The following is an 18,411-nucleotide window of genomic DNA, read 5'->3' as shown; positions in this document are numbered from 1 at the left end:
TTTGAAATGTAAAATGGAAGCAAGCATTAAACAAAGTTTTCAGAAAGATGCACTCTTCTCACATCCTCCTCCCCTTTCTCCTTGTTCTCTCCTTTTTCTCTCTTTCCTCTGCTCTCTTTCTCTTCTCCTTTGCTCTTTTGCAGGCCTAGGAGGTTGCATAAGGGGTCTAACCATACGAAGTGACAAAACAAACCCCCCTGTCAGTCAAAGTGTTGACCTCGCTGTTGCCTCCCACCGTTCTGTTAGAGTCTACTTACATGGCTGTCCCACCAGTGAAAGCCGGTACAACTGCAGAGGCAACGATTCAGTGTTGGTGTATAGTGGAAGGAAGACACATGCCACAGATTATAGTCTCCAGCCTTTCACTGGTAACAATGCACAGTATACACAGATATATACATAACCACATGAGCACAGAGACAGCACTCGACTGAAAAGGAAGTGTGGAACTCTGGCACGCTGTCAACACTAACACAATCTTTTGTGATAGACCTGCGTCAGACATGGCACACAAACAATACAAAGAACATTGATACTCGTGTCTCTGTTACAACAGCCAATTAAAAAAGGGCATTTAATCAAAGGAGCACCCAAGTCAATTTGCAATCAGCAATCAAGCTTATTACTAAAGGGCAATTACAAATGAGAATGACGAAAGTTTAGTATTTATCAGTAGTGAAATTCTAATAGGGGGGTTCCTTGTGCACCACTTCATATCCAAAATATCTAGATTGCAGCACAAGAACAATTCATCAGATTGAGAAGGGTGTGCAACAGTGACATTTTCATCACACGTGCTGTGTACTGAAGTCCAACACTTCCTTTTCTTCTTTTCAGATGAGTTTATGCTCTTACACACCTGTTGATAGGGTGTGCAGTGAAGTCCTCTGATTTAAACTTACACTGGGGATATAACTATGCTTCAACATTATTTGACTGACATAGAGGTGACCATAAGCTAACCATCCAAGAAATGTAGATTTATAGTTGGAAATTATGACCCTTTAACAGACCACATTTGAATCATATTGATATATTCAATAAATTAATTTCTTCATACCTGCTCCCTCACTCTACAGGCATAAGGCTTATGTTAAATCAGAGGAAACAACTCAAATGTTGGAGATAAGCAGTGGTTTCAAATTACAAAGAGCTGGCAAGCAAGAAATGTGTTGTATCAGTCACTAATACACCAGATGTTGTTTATTAATTTTTGCTGAGGTTAATGTGTCAAATTTAATGTGATATTAATTTTTGGCAATGCAGAGAACATGTGATTCATCTTTTTTGAGCATATTTTCAAATACATTTTCTCTTAATGTAAGAAATATGTATCTCCCTGGTCCCATGTCCATCCCAAACCCCTCCTCCTTTGTGCAAACACACACACACACACCATTTAAGAGTACTTGTACAGGCTTGTGGCCTTGGCTGCAGGAGGTTGGGCAGCTGGACCTTGGCAGAGAGGACGCAGCCGAAGCAAAGGTAAGAAGTCTCTCATCTTTCTAGCAGTCTGTGGCATGCACATGGTGATGATGATGTCATAACAGTAATGCACACTCACATTTATGCATGTACACACACACACACACACACACACACACACACACACACACACACACACACACACACACACACACACACACACACACCAATCATACAAGAAATGGTGAGACCCTTGAGTATCCAAAAGTTTGATGTATTAGCGTGTTGTGTTTGAGTGTGAGTTCCTCTTTACTTGTATGTTTGTTCATGAGCTGTTTACTTAGTGTTTTTATTTGCATTTCATTTATAAAGTCACTAACAAAATGTATGATTTTCCCCTGATTGACCGAAATTAAACATCTTTTACTCTATACATTTTGGCACATTTCAGACGGGGTAAATATTCCCTCAGGAAGACTTTGTTCTATAGTGTTTATCTTTGTCCGCAACAGATTTTGGATGTAAAACCACTACTATAATGTACAGTATGTGAGACTTATCCAAAGCCAGTGATATTACATGTGCCTGGCGGTATGAGAGATTGATAAGGCCTCTATAAAGGGCATCCCAGTAAAAGGCTGTTAACCCAGAATGGCCTGTGTGGTCCCTCGTGTAATATAAAGCTGCTCGTTAGTAGTGAACGATACACTGGCAGGTCTCAGTATACCATGCTATGACCAGAGAGAGGAATGAAGGAGAGGGAGGGAGGGAGTGCTAAAACATTAAGAACTGAGGGGAAAAAGAGGAGGATGGAGGACAGTGACTGAGAGGAAAGGTGGGAGGAGGCAGAAAACAGGGAGGAAAGAGAAAGCTGGACAGTAAGAAGGCAAGTGTTGGGAAGGAGATGAGGCAAGATGCAAAGTGAGTAGGTAATGACAGGAAGAAGAAAAGGATAGATAGATCTGGAATATGTGGGAATAGTTGAAGTGAAGAAGCAAAGTTGTGAGAAAAGAGGAAGTTAATGACTGACAGAAGAAACACAAAAAGGTTACAGTGAATACAAGATGAAGCGACACCCCAATTGTACGCTTTTTTCAATTCTGTTTTATGTCCTAATGCAATGTGCATTCCTGCACAAAACCATGAATGAGTTGAAATATAGACTAAATATAGACAGAACATGTATTTTAAACATTAATAAATAATGTGTAAGATGTTCATAACACAAATGTCTGGTCTGCAAGGTTGTCCCTTTAATTTCCCTGGCAGCCAGTCTGCTCTTTGGCTAAGTCCAGAATAAGTGAGGAATGGGACAGATGCAAAGATGGATGGAATTATGGATGGAGACAGAAAATCAAGGTGTTTTCTGAGGCAGTGATATAGACAAAGAGGAGGGGAGGAAGGGTGGGAAGGAGCTGGACCATCCTGAACTACTGAGGGCATCAGAGAGAGAAAGAAGGGGAGTGCTATAGAGAAGGAGGGAGGCTGATTGCTGTGAAATATAGCCCAGAATGAATGGCTGGCTGTATTAAATCAGTGCTGAAAAAGTTACTACTCTCATAAATACTATTTATGCTAATGGTGAGGTATGATTTACTGGGCCTATTAAAACACAGAGAGATGGGGGATGCTTTTTCTTTAACCTCATGTGCTCTCAACCTGTTGTTTTGGTTTCTTTCTTTTATATATTCTTTTTTTTTTGCTTTTATTTGATGTCTTTCTTTTGACATTTATTATTCTAACCTAACCTAACCTAATTCCTTTTTTATTTTTATTTTGTCTGTATTATGTATTGCTTGGGTTAATTATAGTATATAGTTGCATTATTTATTATAGTTTTTTTTTTTTATCTCTTTCCTTGATCCACAATATTCTTCTCTTCTTTTCTCTTCTCTTCTCTCATTTTACTTTGCCTCCCTCTCTTCTCACTAGTACCAAGTTCTGTGCCACCTCCTACCACAGTGCTGAGCTTGAACGGCTTCAGTGCCCGGGTGAACTGGTTGCCACCCACTGGCAACATCAGAGGGCTGATTGACAGATACGAGTTGAAAGCCTACAATAGAGACCAGCCAGAAGAACCACCTGTCAAAGCCACGTACCTGGCCAATGGAAATTTCACAGGTAAAGGTTTGATTGTCTAAAATATTTATAGATGCAGTTGGAACATGGATAATTCATGATAAATTTAACTTGAGAAATTAAGTAATTTGAAACAGTCTCGGCTAAACCAATGACCTATGACCTACATAAGCAAACAACAATATCAGTGAGAGTATTGGCTATTTCTGTGTAGTTATTCTCAAAAAAGAAGAGTTTACATTTTCTCCAGCATAGTTAAAGTGAGTTGTACAATAGTCAGTTAAAAAGTAGCAGGAGAGATCTTTCTTAAGATAATTTTGTTTTTGATGTTATATTTTTTTGCTTAAAGTGGTGGAAACACTACCGTATCTGTCCACATGGGCCTCCAAATCAAGACAATACGAACGTTCCTTACAGCTGTTTTAACTTGCGACTGCTGTCCTGTCTAACGTCCAGCAGCTGGTTTCCTGCCACCTTCTTATGAGACATGAGGGCGTTTTGGCCCTTACTGGAAACATATTCACACTGCCGTTTTCACTCACTTTACTTCTGTGTCTCATACAAACACACATACACACTCTGTCCTAGGCAACCCTGTTAATGTCTCCTTGGCAAGTCCCCAGTTTCAGAAGACCGTCTCCATTTGGAACAAGACACTCAGGACTACCCCGATGATGTCATACCCTGGCATTGCTCCTTTTTTTCTCTCCCTCTTTCTGTTGCTCACTTTTCGATCTTCCCTCACTTCATCTTTTATGATGATGATGATGTCTGCGTCCGCTGCTGCTATTCGTCCCTCCTCTCATCCACTCTGCTATGTCTCCAGGCAAATATGAAGATGAGCTCTCTGTCTCCGTCTTTCTCGGTGTCTCTCTCGCTGCTCCCCATTCCCTCCCTCTCTCTTTGCCAGACATTAAGTCCACCGTGATAAGGCTTCTTGTTAATTTATGACGGCCTCGACACCTGACTGCAGAATTACACCAACGGCTAAAAAACACAGAAAGCAAATGAGGGTGTAATGGCAGCGGAGTGGGGCCCTGGCCCCTAATTGAATTAAAAGACATGGGTAACAGAGAGAGGGAGAGAGAAAGGAAGAAAGAGACAAGTACAGGGTGACTGGACGCAGAGGGTGAGGAGAGTTGGAGGGGGCGGAAGAGACGAGAGGGGACGTGAAAGAATGACTTAGGAAATACGGTGAGGAGTGGAGAGGGCAGAGACGGCGAGGACAAAAACATCAGAGTGGGACGACTGAAGCTTTACAATTAGAAAAGACTTGTGTTGTTTGCCAAACGCTGTAAGTTTGCTTAGCAACAGCGGCGCATGGAAACAAGTAAAGCATTTAAATTGCACTGTTGAAGAATGCTGATACATACTTCGGTGACAACGGGTTCACAGTAAAAGGAGACGGTAAAAGGCAGTGAGCCAGGTAAGGAGGGGTTGGCACAAAGAAGAGTTAAAAGATAGGTTCATTTTAGACATTTTTTTCATGTCTATCTTAAAACAGTGCTGACATGCTGTTTTGGGGTTTAGTTAACTACATGTAGTTAAATTACTACTTTAAATACAGTTGGCAGTTGTTGGGTGGTAGTTTAAGTACATTAAAATCTCAGTAGCTTTTTCAGTAGTGAAGTACTTTGGGTTATGTAGTTTAGGTAGTTAATTACAAACTACATCTTGATATTATTCCTATGATGTTTTTTTAGCATACAGTATGGCACTGTGCCACAGCTCATTGGCCAGGATTGTCTTTCAATGACAGTGTCACCTGCTATTTGATTCAAATCACCTGTGGTTTGCGACTGTGATGTCTTCCCTTGAAATTTATCATTTTCCTAATTCCAACTCAACAGTTGCTTCTGGTCCTTTCCTCAAAAAAGATCCTCAGACTAAGTGAGGACTGGCCTGCCCTAGTCGCTAAATCAAACACAAACAAAGCCTTACTTCCAAGGTTTTACTTACTTTGTTGCTTCCTAGTATGTGTGCACCTTTAACTTCCATTTAATACTCCAAGAAGATTTGGGATTATTTTTTTTACCTCACCCTCCTTTCTTCTCATTAACAATTCTTGCTTGGAGTAATTTGATTACTTTTGAAATGGGTCATGACACTTTTTTGTTCTGAGTGGCCATGTGATTTTTTTAATGTGAGTTGGGATGAAGGGAAATGTCAGAGCATCAAGACAAGTTTTTTTTTCAATAGAATCCACATAGTTTAACAACTTTTTATTTTGAAGTAGTCAAACAACTACAATTTTAAAGTAGTTTCCCCAACAATGTTCACATGCCCATATGTAGTCTACAAAAATTCATTCTGGTTCGGCCAGAACTAATGTGAGGCCACAGCAGTTTGAGCAAATCAACTGCTTATCTTCCAAAGTTATAGTCTTTTTTTGAACAAAGTTGCCTCTGTCTGTGCTGTCTGCCTCACTCCTCTCTTCTTCTCCTCCTTTCCAGGTGTGCTGTCGGGTCTCACTCCATCCACGAGATACATTATCACTGTAAGTGCCTGTAGTCCCGTTGGCTGCACTGAGAGTCTTCATAATGACAATGGTGATGATGATGATTTGAGATCAAGCCTCACAACCCCGGAGGAAGGTAAGGCTGCAAAGCACAAACACAGATATGTATATATGCACATACACATGCATCCATACATCCATGAACAAAACACCTGTCTTTCTCCATTGTATACCAGTAGAATTGATTTATGTTTCTGCATCTGGACACACAGTTGCACTATGACACACTCAGACACGCTCAACCTGTCTTCTCAGTGAGATTTTAAGCTCCTAAGAACAGGGAAGAAGAAAAGCGAGACAAGAAAAGAGGATGAATTATAATGAAATAAACAGCAGATGTGACAGGAGAAGAAAGTAAAATATCTGGATAGGGCAAGATCCAAATTGTTAAAACAGTAGAGCACATTGCAACTGACTGAAAGGCAGGTATTTTTCTTATCTGGGATGTCATAGAAGGAAGATTACGTGTATAAGGAAAGAGGAAGTAGAAGAGGAAAAGAGAGGTTTTTCTTCATATGTTAGTGGCTACATTAATCTGTGTTGGACTAACTGGCCTTGTTGGGGAGATAATGTGACGGCAGGGGTCAGTGCAGAGACAGCAAAAATCAATCTGAAGTAAAAGAAAAAAAACAGATTACTGTATTGATTCTCACTGAGCGCAGAGTTAAGACACTGAACCATGTTACAAAGACTGGAGACAGAACTTATTTACAACTCTGTTTTGCCAAAGTCTATTTTTCAAACTCACAAAATGTCTGTTGTTCAAGAATGATAAGTTTTAAAAAATGACTCACCACAGTTTATTTCATTGTTCAGTTTAATGCCTTTAATATAGTAATAGTTTAATATGGTAATTTTGATCATAATAATAGCCACATTTTTGCTCTGCTATTAGATAATGACTTTTTTCCCTTTAAGTATATACATAATACTGAATGTTCAAAATTTAACTTGAAATTATTTTAATTTAAGTTTTGGAAATTAGGATGAAATAATGTATCACTTACTTTCCTCATACCAACCACTATAATTGTGGTAACACACCCGTATCAATATCTTTATTTTCCTAAAACTGCAGCTCCAGATGCCGTCTCTCCTCCAGCTGCAGTCTCATCCCCCTCAGCTCTCTATGTTACCTGGGAGCCTCCAGCAAGGTAACATCACAATACACAGATTCACATCCAAAACACTTTTATATTTGGTCATTGTTATGTTTTTATGTACAAGTTTTAAGTTGCTTTATATGTAAGTGTACACCTGATCTGTCATAAAGCCTTCACTGATGAATAACATGTTATTGTAAGGGGCCTCCACACCAAAATGGATAACTATAACAACAAGCATAATGCTGGGAGCATCCACACTGATGAGCAACAAATTTCTGTAAACAGTGCTGCCAAGCACTCGCTGTGCTTTTTAGCTGTACTGACAGGTTACTGCTGTACGTTGTGCAGTACACAAAAAGAAAAGGGATATGGGTTCATGAAATTCTTCAAAGATTAGAGGAATTAGGGGAATACAGTTCTCTGTTAAGAGAGGTGTCGTATTTTCAAGATAAATTTTGTTCATACTTTTAGGTCATTAGAGAGGCCTGTTTGGCATTTTGTCCAATCTAATGTTTTTTGTGCGTAATTTGCAGCCTTATGTGATATAAACATTATATGAGTTGTAGGCTATCCTGAAAATTTGGGTGGAGTTTGCATGTTTCTTAGAGTCTGACTGATATATCTGTTGACTGATATCGGCCTGATATTGGCTTGTCACAGCTGTACAGTGTCAAAATATATGTTGTCTGATGTGTGCCTATATGACAGTTTATTTTCTATCAGAAGATAATACAGATTGTTTTTATTTGTTAGCTTTATAGACAGCATTCTATGTACATTTGATGCTTTTTCTCAATTTAGGTTTGATTTATACATATATTTTGCTGTATTTGGTTTTTTTATTTATAATTTTAATCCAATGTAGGTGAAAGTCTATCATTTTAGAGTCCTGATATCATTTAGGACTGTAAAGTTTATTGTTGAGGGATTGTGCAAAAAATGTGTGTTTACGTATATACTCTATATTCCGTACATTATATTCTGTCAATAAAATCGGCTGATATATCACTATCGATTTTTTTTTTTTTTTTTTTTTAACTCCCCATTACCAGTTTGGTCATGGGCCCCAAAAATCCATTATTGGTCGGGCCCTAGAGTTAGAATGATTTTGAAAGACAGCAGTGAGGTGATGTTGTGTGTTTTAGTAAGATGAATCACAAAATTAATAAACAAATACTGTTGTGTCTGCTTTTATTTAGCATACATATTTTCACTGTGATTAAAGATGCCTTGATTGAACACAACAGAGAGTTTAACATCAAAATAGTATGTTAAATATAACATGATAATATTACCCTCATTTAACTTTTTTGTCCCAACGATAGGCCCAATGGAGGCATTACAGAGTACCTCCTCTATCACAACAACCAAGTGGTCTACAGGGGGAAAGACAGACAACACAACATCACTGGTAAAGAGGAGCGTGTGTGGGTGTGCGTGTGTGCGTGTGCGCATGCAAGTGTGACTGTTGAGGGATGGGGCCTCGGTGTAAAGAGAAGGGGAAGAGTGAAGAAAAGCAAAATGGAGTGGGGGATTAGCATTTGAAAGAGGAAAGAGCATCGCAGTCTTCACCAAGGGAATAGCACTTTGAAAAAGAACGCTAAACACACACACACACATGAAAATGAAGCAGCGGAGAAACAAAGAACACTAAACATTAGCGCACATGCATACACACATTTTGCTTTGAAAGCTTTCACTAAAGAGACTTAAAGAAGGTACGAAACACATGTCACACCACTGAGACTAGAGTGCCGCACCAGGATGCAAATAAATACACACACACACACACACACACACACACACACACACACACACACACACATGCATACACAAGACACACTTTCAATGGGACATGTGCACACATACAGTATGCAGAAATGTACACAGACTCACATACACAGGAGAGTCATCCTATATGGCATTTTATATGAGCAGAATAGATTATCACTCATTTTGAATTTACACACACACACACACACACACACACACACACACACACACACACACACACACAGCAAAACATCACACTGCCCAACACTTTATATGTGTGTCTTTGTAAGTTAATGAATGCATGAGAGCACATATCATCCATGCTGGGTTAATAATGCCGAGTGTCTGATGTTCACAGTGATTGGAAGGATTATGGACGTAGTAATTATACAGTATGTGCAAGAATAGATCGTGTTACAGAGGGTGAGATTGCAACAGTGAGACAGATGGAGAGGAGTTTTGAGGCAAAGATAGACACTGAAAGAGAAACAACGATTGAGAAACAGCTAAATGGAGAGAGGAGGGGGCCCAGAGGATTGTTTCTGTAAAATAGAGAGAGAATTCAGGGGTCGGGGGTTAAATGAGGGTTTAATCCCCTCACAATGACAAGTTGTGAGAGCAGCTTAGGTTTATGATGTAATTCAAGGTTTTGTTTTATGTATTTGAGCCATAGACTGTGTATTGAGCCACCATTGTGGTTGCACTTACTTTTATGCCTCTCTGCCCCTTGCTGTCTTGTTTTGTGTGTGTGTGTGTGTGTGTGTGTGTGTGTGTATGTATTTGTGCTCCAGGACTTGGTGTATATTCCACCCATGTCTTTGTATTGAGTGCATGCACTTCAGTGGGCTGCACCAACAGTTCACAAGTGACTATGCTGACCTCTCAGCTTCCTCCTGGGCCTCTGCAAGCACCAACTCTTACCCTGCTTGACTCACGGACTATTCTGGTGGAGTAAGTGCACACACGCACGCACACACACACACACACACACACACACACACACACACACACACACACACACACACACACACACACACTCACACATACACGTATGTACTGTAAATATATGCACTTTTACATCTGTTGTGTGTATGTGAATGCACATATTCTCAAAGTCCTTTCATCAGGAGGTAATAGTGCAAGGCCCATGTCAAGGGTTAGTGACAAAGACATAAACAGACAGAAGGACAGACAGACACACATAGCAGAGCTTATAAAACTTCATAACACATCTGATAAAGTCAAGTCAAATGTCATTAATATAGTTTAATATCAAAAATCACAATTTACCTCAGGGCACTTTACAATCTGTACAGTGTATGAAACCCTCTGTCCTATAGACTCCAGAAAGAGAAACCATAAACTCCACAAAAAAACTTTTCAACAAGGAAAAAAATGAAGAAATATCAGGGAGAGCCACAGAGGAGGGATTCCCCTCCCTGAATGCACATGCAGTGGATGTCATGTGTACAGAGGAGAACAGCAAAATCACGTTTGAGAGCAGAATTATAATATATATGTGAAGAATGTGGATCCAGGAGGATGTTGACAAACTTCAGGTGTTGCTTGCTGAACCTGAGCCATATGACCTGCTCTCCACCATGGAGATCACATTAACTAAACGAAACATTAACTTTCACTAAAGCCACTAAAGCCTCTCTCCATCCTCTACTAGCAGAGGAAGTACTGGAGCAGATGGTTTAGTTGAACATGTTAGTCTAGTCTGTCTGATTCATTGATCCTTTATTGGACTGATGTTTGTGCCAGTTATAATCTATGATCCTGACCATGGCTCTGAAATATCAGTAATATAAGTGTACTGTGTATTGATGAATCAGTGCTGTCTGTGGTGCTGAATATGGATTTGCAAGAGCGCCATTTTCTCTTTATATTGTTTATTTTGAAAATTAACGAAATAAAGAAATAAAAAGAGCCAAAATAGTCATTCATGAGTCGGTTTGCTACTGGTGGGTGAATGAAATAAACCAGGTTCCTTAAGAGCACTGGTCTTCTCTTCACTCGGATGCTCCCATTGGTCCACATGCAGTCTATTAGGGTGGTTGCGATAGCAGAATTTTAAATGGAACTTAAAAAAGTACTAGGCATGCCAAATAGGATAATGTTTTTATTTTGATTAACAATCTGTGAATATGTGCTGGCAGAGAAAAAGTCAATACTCACTGGTTTTGCTGCACATCAAATTTCAGGCAAGAAATAAAACTAAACTGAAGTGAGGTCTTGAATGAGCACTTAGGTCATTTTTTGTTAATACTGTATCTTTGGTACATGTGATACCATTGAATGTTAGTATTGTATTGTTTAAAATCATGTGGTATTGAAAAAATATTGAAATACTGATACTTTTGATCTATATGTGTGTCACTGATGTTTTTAACAAAGGTTTGCTCACAAATGCAAGAGAAAGTGAGTGTTCAGTTATTCAGCATCACTGAAAAAGGACAGGTTAAGAAAGTTATTGTGTGTAAAATACAAAGAGAGGGAGGCAAAACCAGTGACCTTCTGCAGTTGTGTTTACTATGCAGAATATTCGTCTGCACTTGACCCTTCACCTCTAGAGGAAGGGGACAGAGGAAGATAGATCTCTGCACTTTTCCCATCATGTTCATGTGCAAATGTTCCTGTTGTGTGTGTGTGTGTGTGTGTGTGTGTGTGTGTGTGTGTGTGTGTGTGTGTGTGTGTGTGTGTGTGTGTGTGTGTGTGTGAGTGCGTGTGCGTGTGCGTAAGAGTCAATCTGTGTGAAAGCCATTAGTGTCCTGACTGTCACTTACAGTGGGACTCACTGCAGGAGGGCACAGTGCCACTCATGTGCATGCGCACACACGCACACACACACACACACACACACACACACACACACACACACACACACACACAGGCATATCCACATGCACTTAAACAATGGACAGCGTGTGAGTGAGATGATGGAAAAGACGTAACATGAAGGCTAGGAATGGTGAGTGTGTGTGTGGGAGGTTAAGATGTGATGATCTTGGTAATGCTTTGATCATCTTGTGTTAAGGGGATGCAATCTGTCATCAGAGGTAATAGAAACAGTAGAAACTATTTTCCCTAAACATGTTGATTTCTTTTTCAACATTGTGTTTGCTGTAATATTTAAAAAATATTATTGTTAAACATAGAAACTTTATCGGAATAGGTTGTATTATCATCATTTCATCCATGAGTGAGGCCAGGAATGCCATTTGAAGTAAAAAAGCTTGTTTTCCTATCTGTAGTCTATTGACAGTTGACAGCATGAAAAACAAATTACTTGGTGTAATACATCATCCATGAGAGTACTGCTGTCTGCAGAACAGGGATATGTATCATACCCTGAGCCTTTAAAATGTTTTTCAGCGATATATTCACCAGGTGTGGGAAGGCTGCGTATTGCCTTGTTAGCACATTGGTAAGAGGCAGAGGTTGAGAGATCATACTTGGTCAATACTGCTATATTGTGTCTGTGAGAAAAGCTGAGAAAGACTGAAAGAATGAATAAATGTGAAAAAACATGACGAAAGATAAAAGAGGAATATACATTTTGAGTTGTAAAGGAAAGATCGGAGGGAAATATAAGACATATTTAAGAAGAAAGTGAGATAGAGTGTGTGTGTGTGTGTGTGTGTGTGTGTGTGTGTGTGTGTGTGTGTGTGTGTGTGTGTGTGTGTGGCAGAGACTGTGAGAAAGGTTTCAGGAGGCTGCAGGATGCCAACAAAACAATATCAGCAGATTTATTCCCTGACCTCACCTAACACTACCTGACACAAACACATTCACACACACACACACACACACACACACACACACACACACACACACACACACACACACACACACACACACACACACACACACACACACACACACACACACACACACACACACACGCGCGAGCACATACAGAGACAGATAGAACTGCAAAAGTACTCACACTTAGACAAGTATGCAGTCACAATACACATAGAAAACCTAATGGGACACATGACAGAGGTGAAATTCACTTTGCCTGGCTTAACTGATACAATCCTTTTTGTTTTATTCCAATGTAGAGCTGGGCAATATGTTAAAATTTTCCAACCGATCATTGTCAGCCCATCTACCCATCTATCGGCGATATCATCTTCCCCCCTCTCACAAAGAGAAATTACCTTGACCTTAATTGGCTTGTTAACAACAACAATCACCAACTCTGGTTTGGTCAAAATAAATCTTTAATTCACCGCGCAAAACAGTGTAAAGAGTCTGACTCTGCAGGTTGTTTTCCTCTCACTCTTCACCCAGCTCAGCACACTCATGGTCGGCTGAGTGGGTGTGTACTGCGCCGCCGGTGCAGAGCAGAGGCTGTCACTCTGCAGACCATTACATTAGCAAAATAAAATGACAAATATCGCGCTAAAAATGGGCCAAAAATAGTGACCAGCAATGAATTCAGCCCAACATCTATAGACAGTATAGTCGTCCAATCGCCCAACCCTATTCCAATGTGTTTTCTTTTTCTCTCATTTTCTTTAGTTCACAGTACTTTTATATGTTGTTAGTATTGTTTGATAGCTCCAACAGTGTTTTTTGTTCGGAGTGCAAGAACAGCAGGAAAGGAAGGAGGGAGGAAGGTGCTGACACTTCATAGATTGTGATGGAGAATTTGAACCAACTACATCTCAAATACATGGTTTTCAATTTAAGGTGCTGAAATAGCACCCATCTGTTTCACACTAATTTCATAACACACTTTTAAGACCAATGGTTTTCTAAAACCATTACCATAGTGAATTATGATACAGATTATTACAACTCCCCTTTGATTTAGTTTTTCAAAAGTGGACATACATCATGCAGCCAATCGACAGCATATAAATCTTATAATAAATGTGATAGATTAGCCACAGTGGCTAATTGTGTGCTAACACACACTCATCAGTCATTCAAAAACTGGCTTTTAATGGGAGGAACCAAGAAAGGAATCCATCACTTTTTAAAATGGCCTCCCTCTGCAACCATGCAAGGAGGGTTGGGTTACTCTCAGGGATTTGTTAGAATTGCAGAACTATTTATAAAACATGTTTAATGCTCCTTTATTGAGGAATTGTTTACCTGCTGTGTTATTCTTAAAATCTTAGGAAAATTATCAGATACTTTGGATTTTGTGAAAGTGAAAAGGTTTGTTGACAAATTCACAAACACATATGTAAATCACTGGCTCTCCCCTGTTTCCCTGTATAATTAAAAGCACTGTAATTTACAAATTTAGGATGAAATTAAACAGCCCCACTCCTTAGGAACATTAAAATTTACATCTGATTTTCTCATTACTGTACAACTTTTTACATTAAATTATTCTGTCATAGCTTGACTATCGCTCCAACATCAACAACAGGCACAAATCACATTCAGCTCCTACAGTCGCTAATTAGAATTCATAAAAAAAAAACAATAGTACAACAAGACTTTAGCATTAATGAAGCAGACAAAAATGTTTAGATTGCATAACTAACATTAGGTTCATATTTCCCTCTCTTACATTTTGTAATGGAGAGTCGACATGTTTCTATTTATAAATTCTGTCTCTTGTCCTCTCCCTCCCTCTCTCTCTGCTGGGGATGACCTTCCTGTTCTAAATATAGAAAAGGAGACACCTCTATCTTACAAAGGAAACTGTGTGTACAGTAGACGTGTGTGTGTGTGTCTTGTGTAGAAAACCTCAGCTCTCAGCATTGTGTTCTGTCTACTTGCAGATGGAAACACAATGAGAAAGGCTCACACACGTGTACAGACACTCACCCATGCAGACACACAAACAGAGCAATTTTTTGCAGTCACAGGACAAAAACACTGCCTAGGAAGCCCGCAGATACTCTCTCACAACCTCATTTTAATCTTTCAGTCTTAATGGTGCTGTTGTACAATAAATACCTGTGCACTGTATGTCAATATATAGACAATTGTAGGTAGGTTGGTAGCTCTTTATTCCTGTGGTGATATTTCAATCTCGCAGCAGAGAAAAAGAATAAAAAATAAGGAATAGCTAAAAAAAAATATAATGAAAAAAAAGAATGAATATATTAGAAATACCAATAAAAGTATGTGAGAACTGGGTTCATCACTATGCATCAATTAAGTATAAAATTAAGTGTAAAATGTGTAAAACAGTGCAAATGGTGCAAATAAACAATATGGATCAATTAAATATAAGATGTGAAATCTATAAAACCATGCAAAGTAATAATATTAGTACTATATTAATAATACTGGTAAATAAAACAGTGTTTACCAAGTTAAATTATGCAACAGACAATTCATATGTGCAACCAATAAAACTCAGGCATCCCTGGTAAAATCTTGACATACTGTACATATTTAACAGAAGCTGTCTGTGTTAAAAAAAAGGTTGGCCATTTTTTTGGAATTATAGTACATAAATAAAAACATATTGTTTAAATATCCATTATAAAACACAATTTAGAAGTTTTCTTCAAAGAATAAGATAATCAAGCTGTACAATGTAGTTAAATAGGAAAAAAACTGAAATATACTAGCTTTATTTTTAACCTGTAAATTGACAGTGAAGTAGTGGAAAAAAATGTATACTGCTTACCTCTGAATCTAGTAAAGGTATCTCACAAAAAGTATCTCACAAAAAAACTGGGATATTAAAGTAAAGTTTTGATCCTCAAAATCTGAACTAAAGTACAGCACTGTAGTAAATATATTTTGATTCTTCTCTCCATCTACAGGTGGTCACGTCCCTCTCAGGTCAATGGTGCTTTGGAGGTCTATTCCATTTTCCTGTCACATGGTGGTGCAGAGCCTGTGTTAGCCTATAACAGCTCAGAACTTTTTGAAGACCACACACTCCGCAACCTCACCCCTGGAACAACTTACACCATCACAGTCACTGTGAGTCACTTTCCTTTTCATGTTTTTGATTTGCAACGTCACATCCATCCACGCATTAATGTGTTGGTATGTGTGTGTTCATGTCAAGGCCTGCACAGGAGGCGGGTGTACCTCAAGCCCTCCCAGCCAGGCTCAAACTGAGGAGAGCACCCCAGAGGGCGTTCCTGCTCCGCTGGTCACCCCACTGTCCCCACATGCACTCAACGTCAGCTGGACACCTCCTGACACTCCAAATGGTGAGGGGAGACACGCTTAATCTGGCACAGACAGGCAGATACAAAGCGAAAATCACTGAAATATACGAAACCTTTTATTAGCAGTGATATTTAGAATAATGTCAGATTTAAACTAAACATATACAGGCTTTGGTTTATCCACATGACAATGATTTTTAAATCATTTAAATGTTAATTTTTTGAAACTGATTGAAAATTTGTGAAAGTTAAAACATAGAGAGGAGAGACATTAAGAAAAATCATGATGCAAATGACGGCATGTGATGATCATTGAACTGGTGAAGTGAATACAAACATTTACCCTAACCCAGTTTATCACAGATTTGATGTCCTGTACCGTTGCACAGGTATCCCGTACATGTGGCTACGAAACGGAGAACATTTTGCTTTGTGCAACGAGAATCAGATGAGTGTGCAAGAGATAGAGATAAAACAGTTAGATAAAAGGAAAACAGGAAGAGAAACCAAAAAGAGAGGGCATAAAGCACTTAGAAGGAAAGGGGGAAAAGACAAAGACGAGGGAGAGAACATACAATTTGAGACAGAGCCTAACAGAGACTGGGAGTGAGAGGGCAGTGCTTCACCAGCCTTCTTTAAGTGGATGAAAAGTGCTCCCTTTTGACTGAATAGAGAACTGCAGGCTGGAAGCGCAGAGACTCACAGTGACTGCCTTTCTCTCTCACTGCTCTCTGTTCTTCTTACCTTCAACTAATTTATGTGCAGCCAATTAAAATCTCTTGCCCAGACCTGGACCAAGAATATTTGTGAATTTGAAATCTGGCTATTGGCTTGAATATGTGTGCATAACTATTTTCTGTGGGTAGATGTTTTAAAGTTGTCAGCAGAAGGATTTCATGTACAGCGTAATTTTGAAATTGAAGTAGATGAATCAAAATGTCCTCAGCATTTAACTACACAATATACTGATGTGTTTGAGTGTAAACAAGCAACGAGTGATGCATCATGAATCAGTATACGTCTGTTTTAAGTACTGGTATTACACAAACATTTACAAAACCTTAAAATATTGCACATAGTCTAAAATAGTAATAAGCAACTTCTTACTCCAGACTAGGGATGGGTATCAATAGGATTTTAATGATACCGATATCAGTACTGATACTGATTATTGATACAATACATATCAATACTCTTATTGATACTACTTGCTATTATTTGGTGCAAAAAATAAAAACATGACATGAAAAAAATCTGAAAAGATACCAGTTTTATTTAATTTTTTTTGCAAAAGTAAGAAGTCAAATTCTTGCATTTAGCTGCATTTTCATCAGATTTAATAAAGTGTGGCCAAACTTTGAAACGATTTGCCGTGTCAGCTGGTTATGTAACGTTACATAAATACTGACAGCAGAAATGTTTGTCCAGGAGCTCACCGACATTTCCGTACTGACCACTAAGGAACCGGTACAGCTCCGTTCCAATTTCTCGATACCCATCTCTACTTCAGGCCACATCCCGCTCTAACATAGTTTCAAAAGCCACATCTGTTTTTTCCCTATATTTCAGTTTAAGTCAAACGTCGATCATGAACTACAGTATGTCCAGTTTGAGTCCTGCTGGGGACCACTGTTGCATCTCTCTCTCCCTCATTTTCCGTCTTCACTCCACTGTCCGTCATAAAGGCTCAAAATGCTTGAAAATACTTTAGAAAAGACAATGAAACACTTTGACATGAAAATTTCCAGGATGAAATATCATTACATAAAGTATCACATCCATGTAATGAGATGTCCTTGTCTAGGTTAATACAGCTCAAGTAAAGCTGCAACTAACAATTATTTTCATTAGTGATTAATTATACTATTATTTTCACAATTAATTGATTAATCAATTATTTGCTGAGTTTATAAAATTTCAAAATATGTGAAAAATGCGCATCATAATTTTCCAAATCATCCAAAGTAACATCTTCAAATGACTTCTTTTGCCCAACCAACAGGCCAAAACCTGAAGACATTTATTATCATAACTGAGAAAGAAAAACTGCAAATTTAAAAAGCTGGAACAATCAAATATTTGGCACTTTTGCTCAAAAAATGACCAGAACGATTAATTGATGATTACGAAAATGTTGGCAATTAATTTTCTTTCATTCATCTAATCGATTATTCAATTAATTGCAGCTCTAGTTATTGGCAACATTATCGACTACGTAGAAGATTGAAAATATTGTGTATTTTTAAAAACATAAGTTATCAAGGACTTGATTAACAGGCACACATCTTATGAAACCAAATGAATTGAGTGATGAAAACCATCATCTGAGGATTTCCCACCCCATTTCACTGTCTCTAACATACAACGCACTGCCACATATTACCAAATGTTACTGCCACGC

At 38.7% G+C, this 18,411-nt stretch overlaps 1 protein-coding gene across 1 annotated transcript in view; it reads left to right on the top strand.

The window, feature by feature from the left end:
* Window positions 1-18,411, top strand: part of ush2a (Usher syndrome 2A (autosomal recessive, mild)) — a 247,658-nt gene that overhangs the window by 101,295 nt on the left and 127,952 nt on the right. Inside the window, exons 35-43 of the mRNA XM_084719301.1 lie at window positions 144-368; window positions 1,405-1,485; window positions 3,358-3,546; window positions 5,958-6,098; window positions 7,101-7,176; window positions 8,454-8,539; window positions 9,693-9,852; window positions 15,654-15,816; window positions 15,905-16,052. Of these exons, the coding sequence (XP_084575427.1) occupies window positions 144-368; window positions 1,405-1,485; window positions 3,358-3,546; window positions 5,958-6,098; window positions 7,101-7,176; window positions 8,454-8,539; window positions 9,693-9,852; window positions 15,654-15,816; window positions 15,905-16,052 (1,269 nt within the window). The remainder of the gene's footprint in view (window positions 1-143; window positions 369-1,404; window positions 1,486-3,357; window positions 3,547-5,957; window positions 6,099-7,100; window positions 7,177-8,453; window positions 8,540-9,692; window positions 9,853-15,653; window positions 15,817-15,904; window positions 16,053-18,411) is intronic.

This window comes from Lutjanus erythropterus, chromosome 1 (assembly GCF_056507025.1).
Source record: "Lutjanus erythropterus isolate fLutEry1 chromosome 1, fLutEry1.hap2, whole genome shotgun sequence".
Taxonomy (NCBI): Eukaryota; Metazoa; Chordata; class Actinopteri; order Lutjaniformes; family Lutjanidae; genus Lutjanus; species Lutjanus erythropterus.
Note: the sequence above shows the minus strand (reverse complement) of the source record. Positions and strands in the feature narration are given on the sequence as shown.